The sequence below is a fragment of the Falco rusticolus genome, chromosome 10 (assembly GCF_015220075.1).
Source record: "Falco rusticolus isolate bFalRus1 chromosome 10, bFalRus1.pri, whole genome shotgun sequence".
In the NCBI taxonomy this organism is placed as follows: Eukaryota; Metazoa; Chordata; class Aves; order Falconiformes; family Falconidae; genus Falco; species Falco rusticolus.
The window spans coordinates 17,329,883-17,349,344 of record NC_051196.1 but is presented as its reverse complement, the minus strand read 5'-3'; the positions used below and the strand labels follow the sequence as shown (position 1 = coordinate 17,349,344).

The 19,462-nt window shown below is 42.1% G+C and overlaps 1 protein-coding gene across 3 annotated transcripts in view; it reads right to left on the bottom strand.

Annotated features, from left to right (window-relative positions):
- Positions 1–19,097, bottom strand: part of ANO1 (anoctamin 1) — an 82,368-nt gene extending 63,271 nt beyond the window's left edge. For all 3 annotated transcript variants that reach the window (XM_037402492.1, XM_037402490.1, XM_037402491.1), the window contains exon 1: positions 18,914–19,097. In XM_037402492.1, coding sequence (XP_037258389.1) covers positions 18,914–18,971 — 58 coding nt within the window. In that variant the 5' untranslated portion in view covers positions 18,972–19,097. The remainder of the gene's footprint in view (positions 1–18,913) is intronic.
- Between the last annotated feature and the right edge of the window lie 365 nt (positions 19,098–19,462).

The window sequence follows — 19,462 nt, the reverse complement described above, 5'->3', positions numbered from 1 at the left end:
GAAACCCAAACAGAAGTTTGCAAACCCCATTGGCCAAATGCCTCTCTTCCACTACCTTTCTTCAAAGACATATTTTCTTGGATTTATCCTCATTTTCATTGCTCTCCTCTCAGCTTCAGGCTATATGATACACACTTGTAAAAAGATTCAAAACTGGATGAAGTACTCCAGGTCAGGCTTTTCCAGCCCTGAGAAGTCATCTGTACATACTTGCTACAACATAAGATATTGCGGATTTACGCTGTTATGACTCCTAGACCCTTTTCTGAGGAACTGCTATTTAACCAACTAATTATCCCTACCCAGATGGGAGTATTTTGCACTTGTCTGGTTCTCATCTCAAGTCATGGGAGCACATCCTTTTCCAGGAAGATAAGCAACAAGAAGTCTGGTTTAGCAATATAAGACTTAAGGCTGCTAGTGCCAGATCCAGAACTCGACAGTCACATAAGACAAGATGCTGAAGGGTAAATACACTCACTTTACTGGTTGAAGTTTCAAGAAAATTTTGGTGGGGCAATTTGGCATCAGCAGGCTTTCTTTTACATCTATTATCAACTGTCCTGCCATGGCCAGCCTAAAGCTGGCATAGAGGAATAAAGCTACCATTAACTCATTTGGGTGCTTTTTTGAAGAATTTGATAGAAATGCAAACCGATTATGCCCACACTCAATGAAAATGAAACTAATATTTTTGAGTGACCTGACAGTACACAGATCTGACATCTAAAAGAGTGGAATCAGGGCAAAAGTTTGTTTTTGACATAGTAAAACTTAGGTTCATCGATACTGGAGGAGATTCTTCTCTGTAAACATGAGCACATCTGATGCAAGATCAGAAAGAGAACTTAGGGCAACACATACACTAATTATACAGAAAAACAATCAGCACTCCAGAACAGATAATAATGAGAAATGAACACTGAAGGAAACTTTGATGTACTTCTCAGATATCTGTGGTACTTTAATACTGGATTCTGTTCAAACATTTAGAACATCTCTGTCCAAGATCTACATTTCAGATTGAGAATGTGTTGATGCACAACTAAAGTTTTAAAATAAATACACCACGGAGCAGAACACAAACATGGATTAAAAACAAAACAAAACCCCTCTCCAGTTTAAACTCCCCTGTTAAACAGCTTTAAAAACACTTCTCCTTCATGTAAAGCTAAATCCAAATGCAAAATTTTATTGAAGTCATTCTTAACGGTTCAGTTTGCAGCCTGGATTGGCCAAGGTACACGTTGACTCAGTACAATTTGAGTCACGGGTACAACCCGGGTCAGACTGCTAGCTCCTGCTCTGACCACTTGACTACAAGGCCTTCTTTATAAAGAAACTGAAAATAAGCAAGTATAACACTAAGGGCAATGTCAATCCTGACCGAGGAAAGCACAAACCTGTGCGTATTTAATAGGTTCAGTTCATTACTGACTAACTTAAGAGGACCAAGTTGAAAAGGTATTTCCAAAAGCATCAGTGTTCCAGTAGTGACAAGGATGAGGAATAACAACACAAAGCAAAAGAAGAGAAATGGAGTCATTCAAGCTTCTCTAAACATACCATTTTTTCTTATACTCCCATATAGCAGTAAAATATTTTTCTGTAACACCCTCCACTAGAAAGTCACCTGAAACAAAACTAAAAAGACATCTTAGGTTTTCTAAGATGAATGAAATAAGTAAACACAAAAGCCACCACAGGGAGGAGAAAAAAAACCCCTTTCCAACAGGAACAGCCACCAATCCCTCCATTTACACAACAAAAAATGTCCACATGACACACTTCATTTTCATGCTCTGCAGCCAAGCCATGGAAAGGTGAATTTCTCCCTATCATGATGTGACTTGGATGGCCTCAGGTGTCACAAAAAGCATATGGTAGTCCTCAATATACCATGAAAATTCTGAAAATGGTATTAACGCCACAAAATAATTTTCACCCCCATTTCCTATCTAAATTTCTTGTATTAAGCTCAAAATTCCTGTGAAAGCCCCAGCTGGGGGCACGGACAGCACAACTGGAACATGTCCACAAGCTCCACAAAAAATGAACATGAATTTTTTAAACACCCTATATATAAACTACGAAATGGCATGTGCTGTCAGGAGTACCATTCATGAACAATATGTGCTAGTGTCTACTGGACTGTTTATAAAATATGCCATTAAATTGAAACACTTCAGAGTATTGAGAAGAGCCTGTCTTGCTTGCCCATTGCCAAGAGTGGTTTTAATTACACTGCTGAAGGGAGACTAAGTGAGTGCGTAACAGCTCCAGGGACGAGCATAACGCATGAGCAGAGTCTTTTGAATGGGACTACTCATGTGCCCTAAGTTATATACATGCTCCACGTACTACAGCTTTTCAAAGTTGAACAAATTAACCAGCAGCTCTCATTAATGCAGCCAACCTTAAGGACATTTGAAACTAGGGCACGGAGTAGGGCATCAAAAGGGAGACAGGGCACTCTCACTTGCAAGTATGCATGGGCTTGCTGCCACCAAAATGTCCTGACACATTTCCATCATGTTATTTTCAAAACAGCTGCTGCACACTGGCACTGCCAGAGTGTTTAATTACATGGAGTAAGTGCTGCAAGCCTGCTGCTGCTCCTGCCTGCACGCTGAGCGGTCAGCGTGGCCACCAAGACAGGCACCCTCTCACCCCAGGTGACAGGACACAGACCACAGCAGCCACCTGCAAGGTAGGTTTTTCCCAGCACCTGCACAACTTGGTTACTGCTAGAGTCTATCCCTTGACCTCAGTGAAGCTTTGGTGCCTATCTTCCAACACAACGTTTCTGAAGCCACCCAAACAAGCAGCATATGAAATTTGAACGCATACCACTACAAACATTGGTTTAACATGCCCTTTCCTTAAGAGGCAAAGGAATCAGCTCTCATTTTATTTTCAGGGTGCAATAGCAGCTGGTACCAAGGAAAACAGAGGTGGAAATACTTTTCTAAAGCCTTTTCCAAAACATTTGCATCTACATGCTGGATGATGGGCCATATCCACACACTATGTGGCACTGGGAACAGACTAGGGATTTTGCATTTCAAAACCGGTCAAGAGTCAAATATTTTCCAGTGAAGGGGCTGCTTGTATTTCTTTCAATCAATTACCTGCCTGCTGGACCCAAGTTACAGACAGTGGAAATCACTAATATTAGGAATCCTATCATTCATAACTCTTATGGTCCAAATTCATTATTTGGATGCATAGATCTGGTGACACAACGTGCATCTTCCCCTCTATCCTAAAAAAGGGTTCCTGGATCCCATGCTGCAAACTCCCAGGCAGCGAGCCCTGCTCACACGGCACTTTTGAAGAAAAGAAACAGTATCAGTGTACCTCCTATGTTTATAATTATAGCTTTAATAACATTCCACCTCTTTTTCAATTTTTCTTTCAGGCTCCCTTGACAGCCTCTGACAGACATTTCCAAACTGTAGCACATACTTCGGTGACTATCAGTTTTGCTTACTCCAGACACTTGATGGATGCCCCCCTAGAAAAAGAAAAGCTACAAGTTACTCCCTCATAAAGCCTTATAAAGAGAGTTTAAAGGATAAGCTACTCACTCTTTAGCGCTTTCAGAAAGCTTTAGTGTAGCAGCAGGTTTTATACATCCATGTACACACTCATTTGTTTACTTTTGTTGGGACTTTTTGATTGGGTTTAAGTTTTACATGTATTGAGTAAGGGATGACAGGCTTGTCATTTTAAGCTGTAAGATTATTGCATAAATGGGGTGGAAAGAAATAACACTACCAAATCCAAGGTAAGGTAAAGGCTGCGTGTAGCAGACTCACATCATTGATTGGGTGTTTAAGCAACAGAAGGGCAAGAATGGGGCAAAATCTCCTGATGAGCTAAAGGTGGTATTGCTGTAAGATCTTTGCTTCTAAACCCACAAACAGAAAGCAACACACGTTACTGATGTAAGGCCTCAGAAATGCTACAGTTATAACCCTCGTTATCCAAGTTCATAATTTTACTGTACAAATTAAGTGAGGAAAGATGGTTCCTTCCCTCTGTTTTTAACAGATAGTTCCTTGATCCTGTGCTGTACACTTCTGACACTGTAAACCAGCACTAAAATACAGGTAATGCAAACTGAAACCCTTGTTCACGCAAACTTTGGTGAACTCTTACGACAAGACACCAACTGATGCAAAGAGCTTATTGGATTCAAGAGGGCAAGGGTAGATTTAGACTAGGTATTAGGAAGAAATTCTTTACTGTGAGGGTGGTGAGACACTGGCACAGGTGGCCCAGAGAAGCTGTGGATGCCCCATCCCTGGAAGCATACAAGTGTTGGATGGGGTTTTGATAAACCTGGTCTAGTGAAAGGTCCCCAACCCATGGCATTGGGGTTGGAACTAAATGATCTGTAAGGTCCCTTCCAACCCAAACCATTCTATGATTCTACGTGTTTTATGAAAACAGCATCTCAAAAAATACTTTGCCAGCCAACCTGGAACTCCAGATGAACCTGAGAGAAAATTCTTCAGGGGCAAATTTGTTTGGGCTAAGACATCTTGCCCCCTTCTTGGAGGAGGCTGTGGGACACATCTGGAGGCAGACTGTGGCTTGGGGGCCTTCGGCCTACAGGAACACACGTTTCCCGTAGTAAATTTCTGTGCTCTTCAAATTTGGTGAGTAAATATTCCAAGCCTCATCTACTGATCATTCCAGAGATAACAAATCAGTCTTTGTAAAATGGGAAGCTAGAAAAGACAGAGCATCACCCAGATTTACCCCCTTCCAAGAGCTTTAAAAAAAAAAAAATCCCTTTCCTCCCAGGTGATGCCTCTGTGGACAGCCCTAATGCTCCCACATTGGACCCAGAAGGTCTCTTACATTTCTTCTGGTCCTCAGTCCTCCATCCCAAACGAGCCAGCCCCAGAAGGCAAGGAGCCACTGCTGCTGCACAGCTTCCCAGCTCTGCCTCTGACTTACCGCTCCTCCCTGGTGCCCTCTGACCGTGGGAAGCTATGGGAGATGAGGGCACTCGGTGCCTCTTGGGGTGCTCACCCTGGGGATGTATTTGGTGTTGTGAGAGCACAGCTGAATGCAGAGAGACAGCAAAGCACCAGCTGCCTGCATCAAACATGCTCAGGCATTGGTTAACAGTTTCTTTTTTGGAAACCTCAATGCTTAAATCTCCTTTGATCACAAATACTGATCAGATAATCTATGTTCTTACACATTCTATCCACCACTGCACAACCATACGGTTAGGGAGTCTGCTCAGCTGTGCCAGGGAAGACTTGTGGCTTGCAGGGACCCAAAGGCGAGGGCTGTGACTGACCTCTACCAGCATTGCTCTGCACAGGAGTACTCACCAATACTCTACTCTCAGGTGCTCACCTTACCCAAGAACAACATGCATTCAGAAAGAAAAAGAAGGAAAAAAGATGTATTCTTCCACATGAACCTTGGGGACAGCTTGGGAATATCATCTCTTTCCTGCAGATGGAGATTCAGTAGCCCCCGAGCTCCATCCTAGCTCCGGGGGTGCAGCACGTGGCAGAGGGATGTGAGCAGGGAGCATGTCTCCCACAGCCAAGGAACTGACACTCTTGACAGCATCCAGCTGCTCTCTGCATCTATTGCTTCCTTCCCAAATATAACCAGCTACTTACCTCAAATGCCCAAGCTTAACAAATAGCTGGGGCATGATTTTTTTTTTGGTATGAAAAGAGGAAAGTATCCAGAGAAAAAAAGAAGAAAGAAGTAGAACAGACAGAAATTAAACAATCTACCTTAAAATAACCTCTGCAATATCATCTGTCTCTTGTCAAAAGTTATTAGGGAATAAAAGTGACAGACTGTCTACTAAGATACATCCCATGTCCAAGTGACATACCTAAAACTTGTCAAAGATTTCCCTCTGTTGATGTGACTGCTTATCCTTAGTGCCCTACATGTTACATGGCTGTATATTCTTGTATGATGGAAGCACTTATTTATTTGTTGAAGGAAAAGAACACTTTTTCTCCATCTTATTTTACTCTTCTAATGCGACAGGTCTTTGTCTGTTCCTCACATAAAACAGAACCATGACTAAAACCAGACTCCACATAATTATTTTTCCTTAAAACTAAAGTCAATAAAACTCATAAATGTGAACAAAAATGGAACTAATCTATCAAAGAACTGTAAACGGATTTTCCTTCACCGCACATTCTTCACATTAAGAAATTATTACTGGTCAATATTAAAACCAGACAAATTACGTGGTGCTTTGGTGAAAGAGAGGACAAAACAACTCATATGAACAAGTTACAGGAAGAGATAAATGAGAAGTTGCCTCAGTCCAGACAGCAATTAGTTTTTGGGAACTTGGTGTCTGCTCTGTAGCCTCTGCTGATGTTGCAAGTAGGGCCTCTATATAACGTATCAAATCAAAACTGAAACACCAGACTTGGCCAACTTTTGGAGTTTGAAAACTGGACTTCGACCACAGCTTTGATGTGGTTGTGGACTGGGTAAAACTTCCCATGAAGTTTTAATTCTTGTTAAAGATGCAGAAGGGTAGTGCAAGGACACTAGGAGAGTTCAGGAGAAAAGTTCTGTCATGGGGATAATGTGGAAAGGGTTTTCTATGTGGTGGCAAGACACAGTATAACCAAAAACATTTAAAGAGATTAAAAAAAAAATATTTGCAGTTGAGTATCTTTTTTTTTTTTCTTAGAATAAACTTAAAATTAAACCAAACAAAGCAAGCTACAGCATTGAAATAGAAAGCACACAGATAACGGGAAGGAGAAGAGAGCAAGAGAAACGCTTCACATTGTAAAGTGCACCCCAGGGGTGCAACTACACAAGAGTTTCAGTGAGTCTAAGCGAATGCAAGTTGTGTGTCAGAAACCTGTCTACACCATGCCAGCTTGACAGATGGAGAGAGGGATCTGTTTAATCTTGGTAAGAGGAGATTAAGCACAAAATTTCCTTTTGTTTCTTCATCTATTTGTTATTGGGGAACATTTGAAACTCTTTTCCATACTGCGAATGCCTACTTTTACTTTAGTTTAACTTAATGCAACTTGAGCAATGTGAAGGTAACCTGAAAACAGCAAAGCATTTCTTACACAATGCTATGATGAATCCATAGCCTGGAGTACTGGGACACCTCAGAGTATCCCACCAACACAAAATTGTTTCACAGGACTGTACCATCCAGTTTTCAAGTTAGTATTGAGTTGACCAGAAGAGAAAAGTGCCTTCAGATTATGAAGAAAAATCTCTGGCCTCCCAAAGGCAGCGCAGGAAGTTCCCGACTGAACCCTAACAGACCCCATAGTCATAGAGGGTTTTAACTTTTAATACGGTTTAGATTAAAATCCTATCTGTCTCTACAACTTTGATGAAATTTTTGTTTTCTGTGTCAAGGCCAAAACCAATGAACTAAAACAAAGAACTTGACACGTACGGTCTCCAATATACAAACAACTGACTGTTTCCATAGAAAATTAGAGAACAGAGAAACTGAAGTAACTCTAAAAAAATGAATTCCTAATACTGTAATAAAGGCCACATGGTCTGCTCGAGTGTAGAAGCTGAGAGGCATAACTGATTAACCAAACGCCACTACTGATTTCATCTGTGACTTTGTGCATTTTTTCTTCATCTCGGGACATATCCCTGTGTCTCGGTCAATGGGAACTGCAGGGCTTACCTTCTTACGTAGCAGTGCATTTGCGGAATTAATTATTGAGCACTTAATCAAATCAAACAGTGAATGAACTTACTCCAAAGCATGAGTTCATGAAAAACACAAAGCAAAAACACCACTGTTGTCTGAATTTTTGTGGTTGAATTTGAATCTCTTATCTGTACTCACTGGAACAATTTTGGTCTGGGTTGCACACAAAATTATTTTGTACACCAAAGTTGAATACAGTTCAACAGAACAGAAAATTAATAGAAATGCGACTTGGAACTTAAAAATTCCAAACACCTTCTGCAAAATTTTATCACCATTACATCAGGCTGCAGATTCTGCCCTATTTTGGTAATAAACTGATATTCTGAATCCTGTCTTACAAATACCACAAACTCGACCTTGCCTCCACTGACCATCATTATTAACAAAAAGTCACTGAACAATAATGATGGCATTGTAAGTTCACACAAGAAACAGTACTTGCAAAGGTTTTGGATGTGAGATGAAAACCCATTTAGTTAAGAATATTTTATTGTGGAAAAGGATGTGGAAACAGAAAATGTTAAAATGATAAAAAGTCCTGAATAGAAAACCCGTGGTTATAAATGGAACAGTTGCTGTAAGCAGATAGTTCTGTACATCCACATCTGTTCCAGTTCAAAGCAGTTCATGTGAACCAAGGGAAGAAACTATTTTTTCCTTTAGCTTCACTGCTGCAAACCTATCTGCATTCAGGCCAGGGCAGAGAGTCGGAAGAGGGAGAAACTACCATAGACATACTGGCTCAACCCAAACCTCAACACGATGGGGCTGCCACTGACATCTCTTCTTGACTTTCCCCATTTCACCCCCCAATATTAAAACACATTTAGAAGAGAGCAGCAACAGTTGCAAACACTTAACTCAATTAAAGTTGCTTGTTTTTGCTAAACCAAAGGCATCCGTAGCTTAAAAGCTCTGGGTGAGCTCTACTCACAGATAGTTTCTGTTTCACAACTGTCCCTTCTGGGGCCACTTTGATGATAACGTGGGAAAAGCAGGCAGAACAGCCAAACAGGGAAATAAATATATAAAAATAACAAGGTTGCTCCAGCTCTCATTCAGGTTCCAAAGAAGCTCAAATTTCCTGCCTGTGGATAGCTGAAACACTTTCCCTACCCAGTTTGGTCTCTGTTTCTGTAATATCTTCTTTTCTCCTCCTTTTGAATCATACAATAATAAAAAAAAAGATTTTAAAAAAAAGTAGCTGCAAAAAGGATCTGGTGCAAAGAAACAGAAAGAGCAATGGTATCAAACTTAGGAAAGGGTAGAAGCTGAAATTAGCTCCCTGTTTTGGTGTGACAGCAATACCAAACTCCAGAGGAAGGACATTCCCTTGTAATCGTCTGGTTATGAGAAATGTTTATTTTCCTACTTATATTATTAAATGTCAGGACATATACACCCTTTATGCAGTGCATGAAACATAAATGCTTTTTTTTTTTTTTTTAAACACCAGGTTGTTCCCATTGAGGTTGAAATATGTTTGCTAAGGTCCCTGATTTTACTTGTTACCTGCAAAACATGAAAGCTTCCCGCAACCAAGTCTCTGTAGGCAACTCCCACTACTGATCGACAATGTGCTCAAGTCAGTCAATACAGAGTAACTGCTGGACTGAAATCAATTGCAGGTTCCCAGGAACTACTTTGACTGGGTTTTACTTTAAAGATTTAGTGCCATTAGACACGTGCTTTGCTTCCAAAATTAAGATGGATGGCAAGATCTCCACTGGATTCCAGAGCAGAGTCCAGGAGAAGTTACCTGAAATGCAAAGATCCTCCACTTCAACTGAACAGTTCTTAAAACCCCTTAAACAGATGCATGAAGGATGGATCAGGTCTGTATTGTGAAATACCGTTTGCATTTGGTGGAGAAACACTGTGCAGGGTGGGAAGCATGCTGCAGATTCCGCTTGAAAACACAAAGGCATGGAAGTTGTTGGGACACACAAGGAGGGTCATGTGTTCAGTTGCCCACTTCCCACCAAAACCAGGGCTATTTGTACGCTTAAGTGCTTTACTGGACAAGGGCCAGAGGGCACAGCAAATTGCAGGATACAGCCCCAAGGAGCTATTTTGAGAAAATACACTGAAGAGAAAGAGAAAAGGGAAAGCTTTCATTAATTTGTATTATCAAGACAAAAAAGATCTTGTTTTGGAAGCAGGCATCTGCTCTTTTAACAGAAAGCTTGTTAGCAAGATGCTACAAAGAGAAAGTTTAAAAATTAAATTAATTAATCTGCCATTTAGAAACTATTAGCTTTAAAAGGCTTTGATTCTATTTCTACACCTCTGGTACGTAGCAATGTTTAAAATCTAAACCAAAGCCTGTTTCTGCTTTTCCATTGGTAATTAGTATGCGGCCTTCAGGGTTTATTATCCAACTACTCAGTTGTATAGTCAGCTGGACTTAAATGGCTAAGATGAATTCAAAATACTTTATCACAACACACAAGAGACAAGTCATTATGGCAGTATAAGAATGGTACTGGTGAGCACAATTTCTCTTGTAGTCAATGACTTGTCATTATCCTTAGTGTGTTTGAGAGATTAGATTCATTCTCAAACAAAAACAATCAGCTGCAATTTAAAAAAACAAGCTATTTCATTTAGGCCAGATCCTCCAGTGTGGTGACAGTAGCAGTCCCCTTCAAAATAAACAGCACAGCGAGTAAGCACAGTCTAATTTCCAATTCTGAACTAAGGAGCACCTACAAAAATTTTAGCCTGTTTAATCTGGGGCAGGTACACACTGCTCTGCTTCTTCCATTCTCACCAACACAGTGCACATGGCTGTATCCTGGACAAGTATTACCTTCTCTCAGCTGAATCAATTTCAAGTGAACTAAAATGACAATTCTCGTCATCTGTTACCTGTCAAACCCCGTAATTCAACATACTAATTCTTGCCAGATAACAGAAGTTCTGCAACAGCAAATGAATGCAATACAAAAGGAGCTCCCAAGAGCTCACTGAAGTTTATGAAGTCCTTTAAGATCTGTGGATAAAGAAATTCTTTGCACTTCTAAAGCACGTACAAAAGGGCTAGGACATGATTTCTGTGTTCAGCCTTTGCCTTTCAACCTGGCTTCCTACCACATGAGCTAAAGGAGGATCTCCTGCATGTCCTTGAGTACAATTGTTCAGAAACAGGATCTATTCCTACTCCGAGAGCCCAAACATCACCTTACATTTCAGGGCACATGGAGTAAAATATTTCTACAAGATGACTGAATCTGAAAAACAAATCTGTAACAAAGAAATAGTTGTCTCTGTTAGCTGAAGTATGTCCTCACAACATACCTTAAATTCTTCTCTCGTGCCTTTTAGCTGGTCCCAGTTATCTGCCAAATGGATTATTGAAAGCAATTGTAAAGATGAAATAACATTTCAAATCTATGTCCCTGTCGATGTCAACACTAAACCCTAGAAGACTGTTCACAGATAAATTGATGAAGCCTGCAAGCACAACCCTACTAATACAGTGCTGATACCCATATTTCTGGAAATGAAAGTTAAGGATTACTCAATTCACACCCTCTATAATCAGTCACACTGATAAAAAAAAGCGGAATATTTTGACATTCACTCTTCATTATTCTCTTTGTTAGCAAGTCTGCTTCTCCCACAGGACACAAAGTCAGTCCTATTAGCCATACCTCAAAACATAGGTGTGTGTATACACAGAGCTCCAGAAAGCACAAATTTGTATTGTCCAGTATACCTTATACATTGTCTTTCCTATTTAACATACATTATAACATAAAGATGTGCTGCTAGCAACAACAAGAGGTACTCCCAAGATATGTTCTAGGAACGAAAATGATGCTTAGCATGTTTGAGGTCAGATTACTTCACATTTCTAATGAGTAAACAAAATTACAACGTGTTCTGCTATCGTTGTACAGAGCAGCCTTAAATTTTAGTAGGCAATCACTACAGAAAGGAGACCACTTCCTAAAAATCCCAATAACATTAGTTTATTTTCAGATCTGTTTGATTCAAGCTTATGATTGGTTTGGAGCATACTATCAGCAGCATGATGAATTGACTATGTACCCTAGGAGACTAAATTTGTTAAAGTATGTTGCTTGAGCAATTAAATGAAAGTAACTGTTGCTCTGGATGTTGGCGTGATCAACCTTAGAGGTAATGCAAGAGAACAATTACCTGGAATCTCACTTGGGTTTTATTGTTTTAGTAATAAACTAACCTTAAAAATCCACTCTTTAAATTTTTTTGTTAACTTTTTGCACAGAGCTGCAAGGACTTACCACCTTGGAAGAAGAATGTAGAAAGCAGCAGCAGGCAGTATTTCACCTCCACGCTACCTATTTGACATGTGAGACCCCTGAGGCACAACCCCAGAGCCAGCCCTTTCCCTCCATCATCCCCAGGCTGCAATTCCTACACCTGGCTAAAATCCTGGAAAAAGCCTGGTTTCACATCCATCCTTTGTGACTCAGGCTCATTTCTGTTTATACTCTTGTGAGCTGAAGAATGACGATGACTAGTAGCTATACAGATAAATAAAGTATATTAAGTCACAGGAAGTAAAAAGGGAAAACCATTAATTTATTTTTAGAAACCTGTTCTTGCCATTCATCAGAAAAAGAACACTCAAAAGTATGCAGCAAGATACAAGCATCTGGATGAGGTTTGCTGACTACATACCAACATTCAGACTACAAGCAGAGAACCATTTTCCTTCTTTAGACCACTCTCAGACTCCATGCCAGGAACACAGGATACAGACAATAATGTTGTAGTTTCCACTAGTGAGCCTCAGGAAAGGGTGCTTTCACCACACATGCTACAGCTGATTTGACATGGTCTGTTTAGTCGTACCCTTTCAGTGGTCCTACAGCTGATACCTCCCTTCAGATTCATTGTGGCACCAGCTGGTACATCCCAAACGGTTACACACACACCTTCCATCAACAGTCTCCATACCAGGTTAAAACCAGAGAAAAGGTCTCAAGGTCTAGATCAGCTTCTCCATACAAACAGACCACGCCAATGCTAACCAAACCCAAGGTAGGTGATTTAATATGGAGCTGGACGCTTAGCTCCCAAGAATATAGCAGCAAATGCAGTACGCCCACACATCCCTTCTTTTTCCTCCTCTTGCTGGGCTGCCAAAATAGCACACATCCATCAGTAGAAAGCCTTTCCAGGACAATAGCGCTGCAACACACTGTGATGAATTTATTGGTATTTGCATAAAAGCTTCCATCTTTTGCAGTCTGCAGTAGATTTCTTCTGGGCAATCATACCACAAGCATAAAGTCATACCATATTTTGAATCTTTGCCTGCCAAAATCCGGGAAGAATTGCAAAGCACGTTCATTGACATATCTTGCAGTACATCGTCAGCCAAGATGCTTATAGTACAAATGATCAAGCATAAATACAGAACAGGCTTTTCTTTGACTGTTAATGCTGTGCTGGACACATTTCTGTCACTTTCCTTTCTTCCAAGCAGTAAAAAACTAAAACTTTTGAGTGATGCTTAGCCCTGAAACTCCCACCTTGGCTTTTGTTCCTGTTCTTAAGAACAATTACAAAACTCCCACAATATCACATTAAAAAGAAGAGCTTAAAAATGTATTCAGAGGACTCTTCAGTGACATCATAGAGGTAAAAGTAACGAATGCAGTCAGTAACCACTCATTTTTCCTATTTATTTTTTAAAAATGTATCCTGAATCTGCACTGGATATGTAATTTAGTTGCCAGCCTCTTCCCTTTTTATTAACCAAATGCTGTGAAATGTGTTTGTCTCTCCCTGGACAAATTTTTTCTTAGTGAACCTTACTTATCAACACACAGAACCCTATTGCGTATTCCAAGTTTGTTCTGCAAGGACATCAGCTGACATCAATGAAGAGGTACAAGAGGCATCAAGTATTTGCAATGTGTTTAGAAAAAGTCTTTTCTCATTTTAGTACATACCACTCAAGTTTCTTCATACACAGGATACAAATAAAGGGAGCGGTAACATAGCAGGACTAGGAGCCAGGAATACATAACTTGTAATCACTGATGTCATGATACAAGTTAAATAATTTATAAGATATAAAAAGAGCAGTTAATGCCTGCAAACCACTTAGCCTTTTCATAACAGATTTTAGATTTTTAAACTCTCTTGGAGCATGTACAGTCATGTGCAAAACATCATAGGTCAGTTTAAAAAAAATAAGAGCTGTGGTCTGAAAGGACATTTCAGTGATTATATATATTATTAATGCTCCACTCAAAGGAATAAGAATGTACATCCAGGTCCTAGCACAGATACAGAGCTGCCAAGAATAAATCAGATATGCAGATAAGGTAAGCAGGCAAAGATACTGAAGAGGAATGGCATTGGATCAGGCGTTACTACCATCTTTTTATCTGTTCAACTCTGGAAATAGTTTCTGTAATGGCTGGAAGGACAGACTGCCAGTGGAAGGTTCAAAGACGTGAACTGTGGGAGTCTGAACAAGAGAGAAAACCTTGGCATGTGGGCCAGCCACAGAGGAGACTCAGGGACAAGACACTAGAAACAGCAAAGGAAGCTGAAATGGCAGAACACGCGGTGCAGCACAAAGAAACAGAACAAATGAGAAGCGAAGATATACACAGGGACAGGGGTCAGCTGTCTGCAGATAAAGGCTAAAGGATACAGGGAGGTTAGGGGCAGGGAGAAGGGCTGGCCCTCCCACCAGGATGTAGTACTACTTTCAGAAATAGAGGCATGAGGGATACAAATCAAAGGCTAAACCAAATAAATAAAAATCTGTTTCCCTTGAGGGCATGTGGGCTAGCCTATGAAGCAGCGGTGGTGACTAATGCAGCCCAGCACAAGGAGCTTTGCTTCCTGTGCATTCAGAGCCTCCCAAGCAAGGCAGCCATTGCGGTTGTTTCTAAAAGGCCTATAGGTACCATAAATTACCTTGCAGCAATGATGGAGACACCACTATCTTTTTGCTCTTCCAAGTACCGGAAAAAAGTTGCACACTGGTAGTCACATAACTCCATTACATTACTTTGATCTAACAGCTGGCACAAGATGACTTAGCACCACTGAAAATAACACCGTGATAGGGTCCCAGCAAGGCATGTAGGCTGCCAACCCTTGAAAATCTGTCATTTGTAAAACCCCTCTTGGGGTTTGTACCTACAGCAGAACTGCAAATCCTGTCATAATCTCAAGTTCAGCAGCAAACATGTGTGAGGTCGGGAAGGTGAATATTCCCATACCGGCACACATTGTCCCCAGCTAAACCACGTTTGCAGTCTCTGAAAGTAAGCAGAACTATTCCATGCCACTACCGCTGACTTGGCTTGCATAATAAAATATAAGGATGTGCACAGTACTTTTTTAGAATCCCTGAAAACTCTCACAAGAAATAAGAAGTGGTGGCTTCTGTTCACAGAGCTCATCAGTCTAATGGTCTACCTAGAGTGACCCAACAACTCCATATGAAAAGCTGTTAAACATTCCTAAGTACTTCAAAGTCCCCATCATCTTGCTGAAGGACAATGCCAAGGACTTTGGACAGGCTCTCCTCTGGAGCCTGCTCAGTGCTTCTGGCTTGCATAGATCTCGTCCCAATGCCGACCGCTCTCTGCACCAAATGAAGCCATAGCAGAGGATTCAGCCTTTCGACTGTACAGTGCAAAGATTTACAAGTATCTTGGTAATACAGAGCAGGATACAGAGCTCTGTGTGGAGGCTAATGGGATCTCTTTCCCAAAGTCACAAACCTTGCCATACAGTGTGATACAGCCATATATTTAGCATTATGCTCTCAGCGAGAGCAGCTTCTCCCTCCCTTGCCTCCTGGAGAAGTCTCTGGTCAGGAGTGTATCAGAGGGTGGCTTGCTGATGACCAAGCTGTGTAAGATGCCAAACATGCCCCAGCGAGTGCTAAGTACCCCCACTAAAATGGGGTGGGAAGATGAGCTAACTTAGCATTTGTCAGCCTTTCACACAAGCAAAGTCCTGAAGTTTGTAGTGTATGTTTGTTCCTTCCTTTTTTCCTTCTTCCCAAAGTGATTCTAATTTAAAGCGAGCCTTATTTTCCAACCACAGCATGTCCCCAAGCATTTCCTTTTCTCAAAATTGCCAGAATCCAAAGGGTGTAATTCAAGTCAAATGGGACATTTTTCCCTTCCTGATGCCAATAAATACTGCTACTTCCCAGGGTTACTCTCCTGCCTTCTGTTTTGGCATGCTACTTTTACCCATATTTCATGTCACACCCGTACAACGCAGCATCTAGCCATAGAGCTACGCGTACCTCACCGGCGCATCCGCCACATCTCCTCCCGCAATGCCCCATCTCCCACCGCCTCAATGCTCTGTGACCACTCTCAGTGACTGGCAACCTGCCCTGCTTGCTGTCAGTCTCGCACAGGACAAGGAACACTTCCCACAGCTACTCAATGAACTGAGGCACATGTCTGCAGTCCAGCACAAAGTCAGAGCTGCTGCTTCAGCTCTGCATGTGCTCATCCCCAGAAATTAATAAGTTATTACTACAAATTAAAATATTAAGTTAATGATGTGCATGACTGCAAGTTACAGAGCTGGAAAAGAAGTCCTAATTAAATCAATACAGTTATTAGTCCCTTGTCATCTCTGATTAATTATTAGCTTAATATGCTTCATCATTTTCACTGTTAGTGGAAATAGCTGCAGTGCTACCATGGGAAGCAGGATAATACATACCAGAAACCTATGGAGCCATGCTGGCAGTCCCAGTGCCAGATTGAACAATGTCTTCCGGAGAAAAAAGGGAAAACATTTCATTTTCTGAGGTGATAGTCTGACAACATTTAAGTCTGTCACAAAAAAGCTCTCGTGGTTTCCAAAGGGGTCAGATATTCGCTCAGGGAATATTTGACTGCTGAAATGTAGGGGGTAAAGACTTGACTCCTAATCCTGCACTTAGTCCTGAGCACTTGTTCCAGTGTCTCTAAGCCTTTTGCTGAAGTGACAGGATATCACCATGTTCAAACGCCAACATGACAGTACCATTCCCCAGAGCCCATCTTGATTCTGACCCTCACCCCATCTTCATTAGATGCACTCCTTCCCCCAGAACATAAGGAGGAAATTGGCATAAAATAAGATGGCAGGCATCAGCTGCAATGTCTGGGTCCTTAGGGCACAGATGTAGCTGAGGACACCTGTCCTTTCATGCCACCAAAACAGCCAAAAATAACATGCTGACGTCACTTGCTAGAGAAAAGTAAAACAGTACTTTGGATGTAGACAACTGATAGTATTTACCCAGAGCTAAGGTGAGTATAGGATCCCTTTTGCTTTCCCATCTTCTATCATCCTCTCGCCAACTCCAACTTTTTCCTAAATCTTTGTAACAAGCAAGTTTCCTTAGCCGTCCACGGGAGGGTTTTTTGAGTATATAGACGATGTGAAAACATCAAAGGCAGGTCTCCACATCTCTCCAGCAATAAACACCAACAACTGGATAGGATTTGTACTGTAATACATGGATCCGCTATGTAATCAGATCCGAGTTTGATCTTATAAACAGCTTTTACAAATAAGCTCTTTTGGATAGGTCCTTCAACAGAAATACAAACACGCCCTTCCGAGAACAAAACTGGTCCTTGAACTCATTAATGAAGCTGGTACACAGCGTTCATGCTGCTAATGGGTGATTCAGTAAATTAAATAGAGAATGTCACTGTAAAATATTATGTAAAGTTTCTCAAAGATAAAGAGCCACTTGAACAATTTCTTAGGACTCTCACCCTATCACTGTAATTACCTCATGATAAATTGCCACCTGCCCCATGAGTAATGCTAGAGCTTTCTAGTGCCATTTTATCATTTAGTCCTCTTACCGATATCTCTGTTAATGTACTGCGATGACACTTCAGCTTCCCATGCTTTGCTTCCTTTCCACTGCAGTTTTGAAAAGTTCAAGCCCCTCCTTATTTTAATAAAGAAGTTAACGTGGGACAACCAGTAGCATACAGAAACTCCATCCCCCAGTATTTAGATGTAAAGCCCAGCTGTTTTGTGTCAGACATTGAAGAAAGTTTTCTTTTCATTCTGAGTGCTCCGGCTAGCCTACGGTTTGATGAGCACACAACGTTTCTTTTAGAAATGGGCTGAACTCCAGTGAAATATTTGGCCATTTAATGAGTAGACTCTAGGATAACGGTTTTCGTGGGAATCCAAAAAGAGGGAGTAAAGAAAAGGGCTCCCCCCATGCTATTCTTAGCTGCAAACAGTTAGATTTGGAATTTTGATTGTAAAGCATGGAATTTATAAATGGTGCCATGCTAAATTTACTTCATTTGTATACAGTTCAGCTGGATAATCAAATGTGTTCCAGTATGTTCCTGGTTAGCATCTCAATTCTAGTTTTATTGTCTCTAAACTGGTAGAAAAATGCGTTCAGTAAATAGCACTTGTAAAATTTGTGTTCCAAGGCATGTGTGTGAAGGTTTTATATACACAGTGTGTGAGCATGAAGATTGTATATAAATGCATATGTGGGTGCACATACATGCACACAGACACTGAGCTGTGATTTATTTCTAGAGGGAAGCCAAGGAAATTCCCACCCCCTACCATTCAAATGATCTGCTCTTTGGCTCTCAGCATTCTGTAACTTCTCAGCCAAGGAATGTATTTTCCTCTTCCAATATATGTAATTTATTTAGCTGCACACAATAGTTAATGATCCAGAGATACATGATTTAGCTGGTTCTGTAAAAACATTACTGACAATCTGAGACAGACCCATTTCATTCAGACTTTTTTTCCCCCTCTCCTGTCTTCCACAGCACAGTGTGAATTGACAGCAATCATCAACTCAAGGATTTATCCCATATACTTTGTACTCCAACAGTTTTTCTTAATTAGATTGGCTTCCTGGGGTTAGATATCTTTTAATTCCTATATTAATGTAGGTAAAAAGGACTTTACGTTGTTTTATGGTTTGGGGGCGGGGGGGGTGGGGGTAAGACAGGGAGACAAAATATTTTCTTTCACTGCACTTTTTGGAGATTATTCCAGTATTTTTAAAAGCAGTTGAAGGAACGCTAACAGTAAGTCCCTGACGGACTCTCGGGGCGGGGAGCCGACGCCAACGGCCGCCCGCAGAGCCGGCTCCCCGGCCGGGGGGAGCACCCCCAGCCCCGCACCTCCCCGCCGCCAACAACTTACGTGGTCCCCAGGGCGCTGCGGCCGGCAGCCTGCGCAGGTGGATCTCATCCTTATCCATCGCCTAGCCGAGCCCCGCAGCCTAGCCGCCACTTGGTACCAAACTGAACTTGCCAGGATCCCTCCTCCTCTTCCTCCTCCCTTCCCCCCCTCCCTCGCCTTTTCTCCGGGAGGGCGCGCTCATCCAGCGAGCGGCACCGCGCACTCTCCGCCGCCCCCCGCTCAGACTTTAAATAAGGGCGCCGGGCGGCCCCGCCGGGAGCGCGGCCCGCCGCGGGGAGCCGGCCCTCCGAGTGACGCCGCCGCCGCCGCTCTCCCCCCGCCCGGCAGCGCCCAGCGCGCCCCACCGCCCCCGCGCAGCTCCGCGCTACCTGTGGCGGCGGCGGGGCTGCCCTGACCTTGGGCGCGGAGCGGCGAGCGCCGGAGCGACGGCGGCAGCTGCCGGGCGGGGGCAGCGCGTCCGCGAAAGGTCAGCGCGCCCTGCGCGCCCGCGGCCCGGGGGGTCCCTACAGCCGCTGGGGTTAAGGCGACTTAACCGCTGCCCCGCTCCAT